Genomic DNA, 14,856 nt, shown 5'->3' on the forward strand with positions numbered 1-14,856 from the left:
GACAAGGGGCTGCGATTCTTTCTTCATACCCTTTGTACATAGCACAGTAATTGGCTTAATGGGTGAATAAATCATTAGACAATATTTTCAAATAATAACATCTTTATATTCTTCACAAATTGTTTTCAAGCATCAATAAATATTTGTAAAAATCAACTTGCTCAATTCTTTAATACAGTTGGTAAATTATTTAGTTCATAAATGTCTTTTCAAAGCATCTTTTTACTATCTGCTTATTATACCCTTTCTTCAAATACTCACCTAAATGTTAATTTAGCTAAGGTCAAATTAACACAAGTTTTGGAATAGGGAACAAGTTTTTTTAAAAATGAAATTCTACTATATATGTGAACCTATAAAAATAACAGCTATGTTAAATTAGATTTTGAGAAAGGTTTAAAGAAAAGTAAACCAAAGTGAAAGAGTAAGAATAATTGAAATGAACAAACATTGCTTTTCAGTAAGTAAATTGCATATAGTTCTATGTTTTTGCTTTATATTGTCTTTGGTCACTTTATTAAGATTAAAAAATTGCTTATTCTATAATAAATAAAAATATTTTTCCCTCATGTTTTCCCCCAAAGAATGCACAATTTCATATGGCTTGAGTGAAGAAATATCCTTATTCTTCAAAATACTGTGTGCACCTCAAGATCTCCTGTTCAAAGAATCCTGGGATTTACCTTCTCTAACAAGTAGCAATGACCTCGCTGAATTGTAGACAATAGTGTTTGGAGGTCCTGAAGTATCTTTCATTTGTGTTGAATTAAATCACACATTTCATTAATTATATAGGTCATGCATTTGCCTAGGAGTTAAAATATTCAAAATGAACTTTCAAAACGAAATAAATGAAGACCAGATGGTAGAGAGGATACGGGGCAAATGCAGGATGGATTTTAGAATTTATTTATTGGTTTTCCTTGTAAGTCTTCGAATCCCTCACTTGTGATGGCTTGCCATTTCCACCTTTTAGGTTTATCTAAACTGGTTTCATGTCTTGCACCAAAAGTTTCAGGAAGGGGAGGAGTTTATTCAAGCCTGGGTGGAAAAATAAAATCCTAGCCATATGCTCAGCTCCAGTCTCTACACAATAATTAATGAGAGCTATTTTCAGGAAAACTTCAAGTTTTCAAAGCTCATTTTATGAAAAATATGACTATGATGATTTATTTAAATGAAAATAATATGGCTATTTTCATGGAATGGGTGCAGAAAAAAGAAGATTTAAAAAAAGCGTTAGGGTATTATTAATCGAGAGAAATATTCCCTGGAAGACTATGTCTCACCTTTTTGCATGTGTGCTGCCAGTTGGGTAATACCGGGAACAGGATATGCCATCCCAAGCACAGTAAGGGTCTCGAGCCAGGCAGCAGTCAGCACAAGCACTTCCGTACATGTCACACTGATGGAATCTGACTTGGGCCACGGTAGACGTGGATCCAATATACAGCTGTTGCTACAGACATCAAAGAAGAGAGAGGCCACTAGCAGAAATGGACAGAACTCTCACTGAGCTCTTATACTTAGATTTTCACATTTATAGACAATCAGCTCCCTGAATATTCACTTAAATTACTGTAATTACTCAGGATAAATAACTGAATATTGATCCTTTCACTTCTCCAAGATTTGAAATACTTTTACAGACTTGGATGCATGAGTAACAAAATTGCTAGAGTGAGCTTGACAAAATCTCAAGAAGCGACTATTCCTTTATTCATTATCTATGTAGAAAGAGTCTTTGATCATCTAACATTGCAGGTCTTTTTTAAAGAGCTATAGGAATGTCCAATAAGAGATTAGATGAACGGTCTTTTTTGCATTTTTAACTGAGATCATTGACATATAATATTATATTAGTTTTAGGTATACAACATAATGATTTGAGATATATATATGTATATAAATGTATATATAGTGAAACAATCACCCCAATAAGTCTACTTAACATCCCTCACCACACACAGGTACAATTCTTTTCCTTGTTATGAACACTTTTAAGATCTACTGTTTTAGCAACTTTCAAACATACAATACAGTATTATTAACTATAATCACCATGCCATACATTACGTTCCCAGGATTTATTTTATAACTGGAAGTTTGTACCATTTGGTCACCTTCACCCATTACACCCACTCTCCTTACCCTGCCTCTGGCAACCACAGTCTGTTCTATGAGCTTGTTTGTGTGTTTTTTTTAAATTCCACATATAAGTGAGTTCATATGGTATTTGTCTTTCTCTGACTAATTTCATTTAGCATAGTGCCATAAAAGTCCATCTATATTGTTGCAAATGGCAGGATTTCCCTCTCTTTTATGGCTGAATAATATTCCATTGTATATACATATATGCCACATTTTCTTAATCCATTCATTTGTCTATGGACACTTAGGTTGTTTCCTTGTCTTGGCTATTGTAAATAATGCTGCAATGAACATGGAGGTGCAGATATCTTTTCGAGTTAGTGTTTTCATTTCCTTCAAGTAAATACCCAGAAATGGAATTGCTGGATCATATGGTAGTTCATGTTTAATTTTGTGAGGAACCTCAATATCATTTTCCACAGCGACTGCACCAATTGATATTCCCACCAACACTGTACATTGACATATAACATTTAGAAGAGTGATGTAGATACATATAGAATGACATAGAATAAACTGTAAGATACGTTGTTAAGTAAAAGGGATAAGTATCAGAACAACCATCATGTTCCCGTTTGCCTAAACATAAAAGGTTATTTATAAATAAATTTGTGGTAATATATACAACCAACTATTTCTGAAGAAATATACACCAGAAACTGGTTCCTGGAAGGGAAGTTTGTGTTTCCCTGCACACTTTTTTGTATTACCATCATTACCATTATTTTTGCAAAAACTTTAGCAAAAAAAATTATAGAATAAAGTCCTATCATGATAATAGAAGTAAATAAATTCTTGCATATCTTTCTAAAAATACAAAATGAAGAAACATATTATATGTAAATCACTATATATTTTTGTCAGAATAAAACTGTAACTTTTTCATTTATAAACACATATACCTATGCTCTTTATCCTTTGACCTTAACTCTTATATAAAACATGCACACCATACACACACATGCACACAACTTACTCTCTTTGAAGAAATCTCCATAGAAATAATAGGAACTGGATCCTGAAAAATTTTAAAAAAGTTTCCTTTTTACGAAAGGAAGTATAGGAACATACCTTAACATGGTTGTAAATTACCTGAAATCATATTAGATATGTCAGTGGTTCTATGCCAAGCAGTCTATACCTTTCATTTTAGTAAATCAATAGGAAAATACAATCAAATTAAAATATAGCTTTCTTTTTAAAAGTCTTTTCTGATGGAATGGGACAGATATGTAGATGAGAAAAGTAGTAAATAATCTAAGCAGCTTACTATTTGTCTCTAAAACATAATTTTTGTATTTGCATTTGAATATTACTCATGCTTTGGAAACTCAAATATCTTTAAATAAAATAATAAAGTCAGAGTGTTCATTCTTATAAAGTATGTTGAACCATTAGAAGTGAAACAGTTATGTCTTTGCATCGGTGTTATTGCTAATAAACCACGTGATCTTTAATTGTTTTAACCCAAGCCTAAACAAAATAATTTTCATTGGAGTTATCATGGTCAATCACAATGAACCCAGGATGCTTTGAACAAGATGAAAAACCTCATCGTTCTAGCATTGCACCAGAGGAAGAATGACCTATAGCACAGTTTTGAGAGCCTATGTGTTATTCGAGGGATAGCAATTAGAGGGTGTAAGGAGCCACAAACTCAGATCAATTCTGCAAGTGGAGAAGCAATGGGCAGGCACTCTTGGATGATTACCCTTTGAAGAATTACATTGTGAAAGAGAAAATTTGACCCCTTGTGTCAATGATTACTTTAAAAAATATTTTAAACTACAGAACTCTTTACGTATGCATGCATGCATTCATTTATTCATTCAGGCAACAATGTCACTTAAGGGTTTATGTGATCAAGACACCGTGGTGGATGCTGTTAATATGAAAGCTATGGTCCTTAACATGAAATGAAATTTTACACAGAGGTCCAATATGCAAAATAAACAAAAGCATAGCTGCTCTGGTTGAGATAGAAAGATGGTTAGCTTTGGGTGTGGTTATGGGGAATCTAATCTCCAGGACAGCCAAGGTGAAGCAAACTGTTTTTCATCAATAAAAACATTTTCATATATAATCATTACATATATATATACAGTCATTTTCATTATTTGCAGATCCTGTTTTTGCATATTTGCTTAACTCACTAACATTTATTTGTAAGCCCAACTTCAATATTCGTGGTGTTTTGCAGTCATTCACAAACATGTGCATGCATAGAGTGGCAAAAAATTGCAGTTGCCCAACATGCACATTCCCAGTTGAGGTCGATGAAGGCGATAACCGACCTTCTCGTTTCAGCTCTTATATGGTAAACAAGTGTCCCTTTTGTGGGCTATTTAGTGCCATGTTTTCACACTTTCGTGTTTCTTTTTGGCAATTTTGATGCTTAAAATGGCCCCATAGTGATGAAGTGTTGTCTTGCGTCCCTAAATTCCAAAAGGCTGTGATGTGCCTTATGGAGAAAACACGTGTGTTAATCTTTGTTCAGGCAGGAGTTATAGTGGTGGCTGTGAGTTCAATGTGAATTAATCAAAAATATATACTCAATAAGGTGATTTTTATACAGGGCAGAACAGAAACACACATAAAAGAAGGCTATGAATTAATCAGTTGACAAAAACCTTGTGACTAGAGACTCCCGGGAACCTAATCCTGTATTTCCTCTAAGAGTAATGGTCAGTATTCACTAAGTCAGTGTTCATGGTAACTTTAAAGGCCATAACTGCCACAATATTGAGACTTGACTTGTGTGTGTGTGTGTGTGTGTGTGCATATACACAATTGTTTTTGTCATGTCTAAACTTTTCATTATCATTTTGCATTTTTCTTTTTTAATAAATTCTCTGTGTAAGTAATGTTATTTTATTAAAAAAGCAGTATACTTATCACATTTTTAAATCGTCTGTATTCATAGTACATTTGTACAAGATGAGACTTGGCAATAATGATTCTGGAATTCATATGTGGGATAAGCGCTCTTTCTTTAAGTCACAGTTCACATATGGAAATCCTTTTCATGTTAGGTAAATATTGGCCTCTTCATTTCAATAGTCTATGACAATCAGATAGATACATCAAGATTTTAAATCATTCCTTACTTCATTTGAATTCACAGCATGCCTGTTAGAAAAAAACTGACACAATGTCTTTCCTATTTACAACTCACTTACAATTGTCTGTAATACATAAATGTCGTCTATACTTTTACTAAAAATACCTTGAATATCTGAAGTTCTTCTAGAATTACTTCTTCCATTGATTCTGTTTCTTGATTGTAAATCGTGATTACTTTCAGCACAATCCCATTATCTGTAAGAAAGGAAAAGAAGAGATAAACTAGAAGCTTTATCACAATCTAGTTTTCAAACAATTAAAAGCCATGTAGGCACTATGGATTCAAATAAGATTTGAAATCTAGATGAAGGAAACATTTAATCATTGCAGTTAAAACAATATTACTACTTATATCTTCCTATTTTCAATTAGCAAAAAAAATTAACTTTATATGCCTGGCCAAAAAATAAGACCAAATAATATATAATTATTTTTCAAAAATTTCAATTCAAAAATCTAATAAAGGTTTAGAAATCAAAACGTCTTTTGGAATTAGTGAAATATAAGATAGATGCCAAATTATTTTAGCTTCTTCTGTGCTGAATGATGAAAGAAAATCTTTTTACCTAAAGCTACTTTCCTTATAGGAAACTATACTTTTTTTTTTTATTTTTTAAAGATTTTATTTTTTCCTTTTTCTCCCCAAAGCCCCCCGGTACATAGTTGTATATTCTTCGTTGTGGGTTCTTCTAGTTGTGGCATGTGGGACGCTGCCTCAGCGTGGTCTGATGAGCAGTGTCATGTCCGCGCCCAGGATTCGAACCAACGAAACACTGGGCCGCCTGCAGCGGAGCGCGCGAACTTAACCACTCGGCCACGGGGCCAGCCCCCTATAGGAAACTATACTTTTAATCTTAGGGAGCCTTCCAAACAACACATTAGGGAAATCTTTATATTTATATGTGTGTGTGTGTGTGTGTGTGTGTATACTTTTAATAAGAAAAATTTCAAATATATGCTATCAAGAGAATAGCATCGTGAGTCCTCCTGTACTAATCACTTAGCTTCCATAATTACCAAGGATTTTATAAATTTATATTCATATCTTAAAACTCCACCTATTTTTATTATTCCTGATATTCTGAGCTTGTTCTTTCCAAAAAAAAATTTAATAAGACATTAATTTTCCTGGAAGAATAATTTGGTGTAGTGCTAGAAGTAACTCAGAAAAACATAAGCACTTTGGAGGAACTGATGCAACAGTTTCTATGGTATCTAAGCAATTTGTTTAAAAATTATCCAATCTTGTGGTTGGGTTAATAAAATTTGATTAAAATAAAACTAATAACAATTACTTGTTTTATACACTAAAATGAACACGTTATCATAATTTTTAAAGTCAAGCACACATAATAAATATCCCACGATTATTATATGAAGCAAAAAGCAAAGGTGAAACTCAAATTGTTAAATTGTAACTAGTGATTTTGCAATAAGAACTCTCCTCTCTCTCTCTGTCTCTACGTATATACATAAATTGTTAAAGCATGTGTCTGGTAAATTTGTATAAAAATAACTATCATTTGTGGGATTTTCCAATGTTGTATTCATCACACATTCATAAAATATGTTCTTTAGTGCTGAAAAGCTGTGATTCAATATTTTGATATCTTTGAATTAAACATGGTTTATATGATAGCACAAGTATATACTTGACATTTCTGGAATTCTCTGAAATAGCTTTGGTCAATATAAGAAGAAAGTATTTCTAAAAACAGTCTTGGACTGATATGTATGACTTCTACTTTCCAGGGCATTTAAAAATAATATACCTTTTTCCATGATTAATTTTATCAAATATTTCTCTAGCTTATGAAACTCTTTTTTTCATTCTTATTTTTTTTTAACTCTGTTGGATATCACTATGAATGAATTCATGGCCAGGTAACTTTAAGTTTGTTAAAGAAATCTGATGCTTTGTTCATCTTGAGCCCCAGTGCAGAGCATATTATTAATCTCCTAAAATAAATGATAAAAGATAGCCTGCACTAGAGATCAATGTCTGGAAATCAGATGAATGTTTCCTTACTTAAATCTCTGCTTTTTCAAAAAGTATGACTGGAGAAGCCCAAGCACCAATATTAATATTATATCCTGATTCCTGATCTGAGCATATGCAATGTCTCTTTAGAATTATGAGTCCATGGTTAAAGTTATATATGGTGGAATGATAACTCTTCTAAATAGCAACTACTGGAGCAATTACTATGATGCATATGAAAAAAGAAATTATCATTTTAAAGACTTTTTAAATGACTATAGAATTTTAAAGTACTTAGAATTTGATACATATTACCCTGAATGCTAAAGGATTCCAAGTTCTCTTCCACAAGCTAGATTTAACGTATGGCATTAACTGAGATTAGGTATTTTAAAATTTCACTTTTAGCATATTCATTACATTTTGTTTTATTAATGCAGGATATTATAGCTTTGGTCTAAAAGTTTACCTCCATTATGGGTAACATTTGCCCTGTTTCGTACAAATGGTTGATTCTGACGGGGCCTGATAAGCATTGCTGTGATTATAGATTTAGGTGAAATTATTGTACCAAGTTGTTTGAAAGATCTTCAGACCTTAACTGAGCAGCCAAGGGTGGGAGAGGACCTGAGGGACTGACGGGGAACCATCCCTGCTATGGCACCCTATTTCATCTGTGAGAAGCTCTATTTGGAACCAATACTGTTTAATAACGTCGATTATTCATTCCTTCACTTATTCATTTGTTCAAATGCATTAAGTATTGACCACGTAACAGGAATTATGTGCTGTAACTGCCCCAAATCCTCTCTTTCAATGCAGCGGATGAGCAGTGTATAAATGGGCTAACGGGTCAACAGATTTGTTGATAGGTTTTTTCTAAAAATATTAATAATGTTATGGATTTTAGGGTTCAATTTAAATGTCTCCAAGTACTTTCTAATTTTTACCTGTCCCAATAAACAAGACATCATATTGGCCATCCTCAGCTTCCACTCGATCAACTGCTATTTGTTTCAGGTTATATTTTCCATCTGTTTTCACCAGTATCGGTTTTTTATGCGCAGGTTTTATGGGCTGGTACATAAGTGGATGGCTTCTCACAAATCGGATGGCATCATCGGGATAGTCTTTTGTGGTTCCGTACCTCCCTCCGTTCACTTTGCTGGCACACTGAAATACAAGTGGATGAAATAATTTTTTGCCTTATATTTATAATCAATTATGAAAAGAATTAGAAAAATTGGATATGTTCAATTAATCAACTGTGCATTTAGAAATTTTTAGAAACCGTATGTTTTTCATTCCATCTGTATTAAAAATTGCAAAGGGAGGCAGTTATTTCAAACATGCAGCACTAGAAATATACAGAAAAGAATGAAATCCCAGAAAAGTGAAGTATATTTACTACTGGTTCATTTTGGAGGGGGCAAAAATGTATAATATCATAAATATTGTAATTATTTTCCCCTTTTTTGGACATTTATTTTTTCACATTTTAAGTTAAATTTTGAAAGAAAACAATCTATTGTTCATAGCAAAACAAAAAGCCTCTTGTTGTGCCAAATCTTCCCCCCAAATTAAAGATCACAGCCACAAAAAACAGCTTTCCCATTATAGATACTGTGATAATATGATTGATGATGATTCCAGTTGGCTCACTGACTGGAGTTTTAGTGCTGTAATATAGAAACCTATTCAAATTCCATCATTGTTAATTAAGAAAAAAAAAGCTCTTTGTTCCACTGTAATCTGTATGAATTTGTATTATTTTTGTATGGATTAGCCACAACAAATTGAGAAAACCAGAAACATTTGCTAAATGTCTCAATTCTCAAGTCACTGACTCTAAAAATAAATGTTCACAGCCCCTAAGTTACTCCTTGGAATAGCTAAGTTCTTGTTAAGTACTCCCTCATTTCACATATTTTCTTCCAGAACCAGCAAAACTTGCAATGATTGTGTTGATAAAAATTTTCCACTTCAGAGTATAAATACAATAGTTTAGTAATCAGATTCTGCAAAGAGGGCACTTTTAATGGTTTGTTTTAAAAATTCAGGTCATATTTCTTAATTTGGCATGAATTTTTTCACTTGAGTGTACTCTGATGATATATAATTGGAAACATTTTGGATCAGCCTGGAGGAGTTCAGTAACCAGTCAGTTCCTTCAAATCTCCTTTAATACCATGTGGTTTCAAGAAGTACTTCCAGCAAAGCCACAGGAGTGGCTTTTCTCCGTTTAAATTGTAATTTCAATCAATAGAATGAAATAAAATACACTTTATGTCTTCCTGGAAGTAATAATTTTAAGCTTGTGAGAGAGAGTGATTGAAATGGTAAAGCCTCACACTCAGTAGAGGTGAGACTTGTTTCCACTTTGGATTTTGGCTCTTAAAAAACGATTTTTACTTGACTTGCAAGGACTTGAGGAATCAGCATAGTTATGAGTTTTCACCAGCTGCTCATAAAAGCATAGACTTTGACTTGCACGACAAGTTAAATGTTTGTTCTCCGCAGCCCACATAGCACACACAATGATCCTACACTTTTCCAATCTGGTTGTGCATAGGACATGTAATACAAAATCTCATCATCATCATTGTCATCATCATCATTTTTAGATAGGTGTGTAATTAAAAGCACAAGAATTTGAATGGCTAGTTAGGGAGAATCTTAGTGGCAGCAGTTCAGAGGCAAGCGCTGGAGCTTCCTGTCCTCCAGCAGCACATCTGTATTGGCACTTTTCTTCTAGGAGCCAGCAAGGGTGTTAAATGAGATGCTAAGTATTCTGAGGAGGCAGAGAAATGCTTCTTTTAGATATGCCATAGTGAGAAGTAAGAAGAAAGTTTGGCCTAGAGAACTTAGAGGCTGACCCAAATATTAGAATATAGAAATTTGGTAACATTCTTCTGCTTGGAGGTTATATGTGGCACTAATTCTTCTGAAGAGGCTTGGAGGAAAATGATACTCCTTTAGTGATGTTTCTGTATTCATCAGTACCCTTAAAAATAAAATATTAGGTGGAGCTACTTAGACAGCCAAAATATCAGTGATAATACATATTTTATAATGCTGCTAACATGTACCTATCATAGATTCTTTTCACTAAATAACAAGCATACAACTAAATATAAGAAGTGATTTTTCTTTAGCATGCAAGTAATCAAGCATATTTTTAGGTGTAGAATTTCTTGATTGTTTAAGGCAAAGTTTTGTAAAGTATCTGAAACAGTGAGCAAAATATTATGTCAGAGTCTTTAAAGATAAGAATATGTTGTTAAATATCTAAACTTACAGAACCAGGTCTTGGATAAGGGACTTTTCCTTCATAGAGTGTCCAGTGGTATTCAGGTCCTTCCTTATGTGCATATGGCCCATTAAAGGCTGCCCGGATGCTAGACATATGATAGACACACACTGCATGCCCTCTAAATATATTACTGAAAAATACAAAACAAGATAATTACTCTTCTGGAACTGACTAGGAGGTCACCTAGTCAAACCCTCCAGACTACGTAGATAAGAATATAGTCTTTTGGGTAAAAATGTTGCAATCTCTTAAGTATTGTATATTCTAGAAATATTAACTGTTGCAATATTTCAAGTATTGAAACTCCAAAACTTACCATTTCTTTGCCTATTTACTATCATAAATTGAAAATGACATTGTTAGAATCAAAAAGGAGTTGTGTCACTTCACTATTACTATTAAATCTTATGTTTATACATTTTTTATTAAGGAAGATCTGGCCTTAATATTAAAGAAGATTCATTCCCAAGTTGGATTACTCATTTTTTAACGTTTATTTCCTTGCATGTTTTTCCATCTTCAGAGGAGATACTGCTTTTCTAATCACCATGCTGTTAATATTGCCACAAATTCTATTCAAACTTTATTAGATTTCTCAGTGTGTTTATTAGATTTCTCAGTAACAATTTCTCAGATTGCTACTCATGAACAATTTAAAAGTCACAAAAATTTGGAACTTTGTTATATTCTTTAGCTTGAGGTCACACAGACATTAACAAGCTTGATGTATTTTCCTTCCTCTAGGTCACTGAAAACAGTGCTATAGTGGAAAGAGGATGGACTGAACAAGATTAATTTCGGGAAAATGACTTAAATTATATAAAACAGATTTTTTACCTCCAGAACTGGTAGCAATTGAAATTATTTTCTTGATAAAAATTTCTACGTGCTGAGGATAAACACATTAATTGACTAATGACAGCAAGGTTTATCAGGGACATTTGTAGTAAGATTCTGCAAAGGAACATTTCCAAATGATTTGTTTAAGATCTGGTCATATTTCTTAAATTGGCATTATCTGAATGAATTCTAACATTTCCATAGCATCCTTATTGTGAGAGTAAAAATAATTAATGATTGTGAAAGTGCTCTGCAAAATGCAAAGTTCTCTATAAATATAAAATTTCCCACATTCTAAGACACCTGTAGGACAGCACTTGTGTTAGTGTCTTAGGACATCAATTCACACATTTTATAATACACCTTGAAGCAATTGGAAATGCCTGCTGTAGGGAGAAAACCAGAGATAGTCTCCCAACCAAAGTGGCAGTAAACCTTTGATCTCCATGCTACAAATATCAACCTTTAAGTCAGGTAACAGCTGGGAAGACTTTTTCTCAGATTTATATATAAATTGAACAGTCCAAATTGAAATTATGAAAGAAAATCACGTCTTGTCTTTGAAATCTCAGACAGAACCATTATGCTATCATTTAGGAAAGTAGCATGTAAAATGAAGATACTAACCCATAGAAAACTACACTCATAGTTTGCATTTATCGTTTAAAGCCATAGAATTATCATGCAACATATAAATTATTCACTGGCATACAGGAGAAGATGAAGTAAAAGAAAAAATTTAGGGATTTTTCACGGACTGTGATAACTACCAACAGACAGTAACTAATTTTCTTTGCATCAGGGAATAATTGATAGCAAAATTGTTTGCATGCTTCTCTACTGAAGAAAAGGTCACTTTACAATATCAAGATGCTTGTCCAAAGAGCTTTATTATTTTTTTCAAAGTGAACATAAGAAATCACCAGCTGAAAAACTAAACAAAAGCTCTATGGAGAGACCCTAAGCAAACATGTTTACATGGTTATATAAGAGTTTAAGGCCAATGAAATGCAAAAGAGGGACTGAGTAATATCATTCTATCCCTGTCAAGAGAATTGAGGCATATTCTTTATTTCTCATCCTGTCATCTCACCTCTACTCTGCCTTATTTGGAAATACACTCAAGAAATTATTATGTAAACTTTCAGCCAAAATTGATTCTAACAATATTTTTTCATTCATGTACCAACACACATGGAACTATATTTAGTTCATTTTTCCAGTACTCTTCAATGGATACAAAATACAAAAAAGTAAAAGAGAAAAATAATAGATTAAAGCCCTAAACTCGAGTAGCCTATTTAAGTGCAAAACATGGAGGGCAAATTACAAACGTTTGTCCACTACGAGTCTGCATAGGAGCAGGACAACCGGAGTGAAGGAAGGGGCAGAGTGCTTTGTGATTAGGTAATCAAGGAGTATTTCTTGAAGATGACAACTGACCTGTATTGGAGAACTGATATAAGCCAGGGTTGGAAGAGAGAGTCATTTCAAGTAAGATAAAGTAGATAGTGGGATTCTGTGAAGGTATCATCTTATCAAAAGCAAAGCATTTGAGAGCTTTGAGTAAAAACTTTCAAAGGTAAGTAGGTAAGATCTGATAGAGAGCCTTGAAAGTCTGACTTGGAAAATTCTATATGATGATTAAAAGAATTGCCCTAGACTCTGTGGCATGAAATTAATAACTTATAAACTAGATAAGAAAGGAAATCATTCTGTTGTCAATCAGAGAGGAAAGAGATTAGGATGCTGGGCATAGGAGGATGCTGGGGTACTTCAAACAAAACCAATAAGGATCTGGATTGAGATGGTGGCTTTAAAAATGAAAGTAGAATTGCAAACATAGGAGAATGAAGAGACATTGGTGACTTATAAAGTACAGAAAATGAGAATGACAAATGGGTCAATAGTATTCCAAGTTGCATACACAGTGAAGGGGTGAGGCATTTTTTTTGTTTCATCACATTTTTATTGAGCATATAAATTTCTCACCTGGTAGTGTTAAAGAGTCCAAATATCACTGGGTTCTTATGATCTCTGGTATACAGCAAAAAAACATCCTCTGAAAAATTAAAGACCATTACATTACTTAGTATTTTTAGCCCTCTAAAATAGTTTAGAACCGATTACATATATATTTTTTTTTTAAGATTTTTTTTTTTTTTTTTTTTTTAGATTTTATATTTTCCTTTTTCTCCCCAAAGCCCCCCGGTACATAGTTGTGTATTCTTCGTTGTGGGTTCTTCTAGTTGTGGCATGTGGGACGCTGCCTCAGCGTGGTCTGATGAGCAGTGCCATGTCCGCGCCCAGGATTTGAACTAACGAAACACTGGGCCGCCTGATACAGAGTGGGCGAACTTAACCACTCGGCCACGGGGCCAGCCCCCCGATTACATATTTTAAGATACAAATTTTCATATGCAATCATTCAAACGTGACCAAATCACAACAGTGTGAAACGGTGGCTTTGAGCTGGCCCTCAAGGAAGGGACCAGAGGAGCTGACCCTGAGCTAATGAGATGGGTCTCTTTTTGTTCCTGCAACTCGTCTGTCCCCAACACGTGGACCTGGTCAAACTGAAAAGAACAGAAACTTGCTCTAAATTAGACAGAAGTCAAACACTCCAGAAAGCAAGTGCCCATATATGCTAGAGACAGTGAGGTTTATAGAAAGGCATATACATCAAAGAACAAAATTCAATTCTCCCAATAATATTTACCTAATTCATCAAAATATGTATCAATTCCATTCATTCCTGGTACTGAGCAAACCAGTCTCGCTTTTAGGAAAGTGCTCCACTTATTCACCAGCATTCTCTGTCCTCCCACATCATTCTGTGAAAAACAAAAAGCAGGTAAATAGCTGCTTAAGGAACTTTTACCAACAGATTTTTTGTATTATTAAACATATAGATGGCAAGAGTTGTAGCTTTTTCATTTAATGTGGAAAATTTAGCAAACAATCCCATACACGCATTTCCCCATAAATTTCTTTTTAGGTTTGCACATCTGCCGTGTCAGTGTACTTTCACTCTGGCCCGTTAAATATACTTTCTAGATATTAAGAATGTTAACAGTAGTCTCTCCTAAATAAAGCAGTGGCTTTTACAATACAGCAAACTTTTTATTATTTTAGTGATAAATAATCTGCTTATCTCAGAAATATGGAAACATCCATTCCTTTTTCTTCCTTTAGAAAAAAACCTTGAAATGCACACACAATGTAAATATATATTTGCATACCCATACACATACACTACATATACACGCATTGACATATATATCTCTTCCTAAGTTTATTCTTAAATATCTTTTAAATATCAAAATAACTTTATATTTGCAGTATTATTAGCATTCTCTCAATATATATGCTATTTCAGTTGGTTTTGAATGATCCCAAACAACCTATCTGACAACAGCAAACTACAGATGTTTCTTCTACAGAGTCA

The 14,856-nt window shown here is 33.5% G+C and overlaps 1 protein-coding gene across 2 annotated transcripts in view; it reads right to left on the reverse strand.

Annotated features, from left to right (window-relative positions):
• SEMA3E (semaphorin 3E) overlaps positions 1-14,856 on the reverse strand; it is a 254,984-nt gene that overhangs the window by 19,845 nt on the left and 220,283 nt on the right. For both annotated transcript variants that reach the window (XM_070617313.1, XM_070617314.1), the window contains exons 8-14: positions 14,128-14,242; positions 13,401-13,470; positions 10,554-10,698; positions 8,206-8,428; positions 5,378-5,469; positions 3,128-3,169; positions 1,290-1,459 (exon numbers count right to left, since the gene is read on the reverse strand). In XM_070617313.1, the coding sequence (XP_070473414.1) occupies positions 1,290-1,459; positions 3,128-3,169; positions 5,378-5,469; positions 8,206-8,428; positions 10,554-10,698; positions 13,401-13,470; positions 14,128-14,242 (857 nt within the window). The remainder of the gene's footprint in view (positions 1-1,289; positions 1,460-3,127; positions 3,170-5,377; positions 5,470-8,205; positions 8,429-10,553; positions 10,699-13,400; positions 13,471-14,127; positions 14,243-14,856) is intronic.

Source organism: Equus przewalskii, chromosome 4 (assembly GCF_037783145.1).
Source record: "Equus przewalskii isolate Varuska chromosome 4, EquPr2, whole genome shotgun sequence".
NCBI classification, from domain to species: Eukaryota; Metazoa; Chordata; class Mammalia; order Perissodactyla; family Equidae; genus Equus; species Equus przewalskii.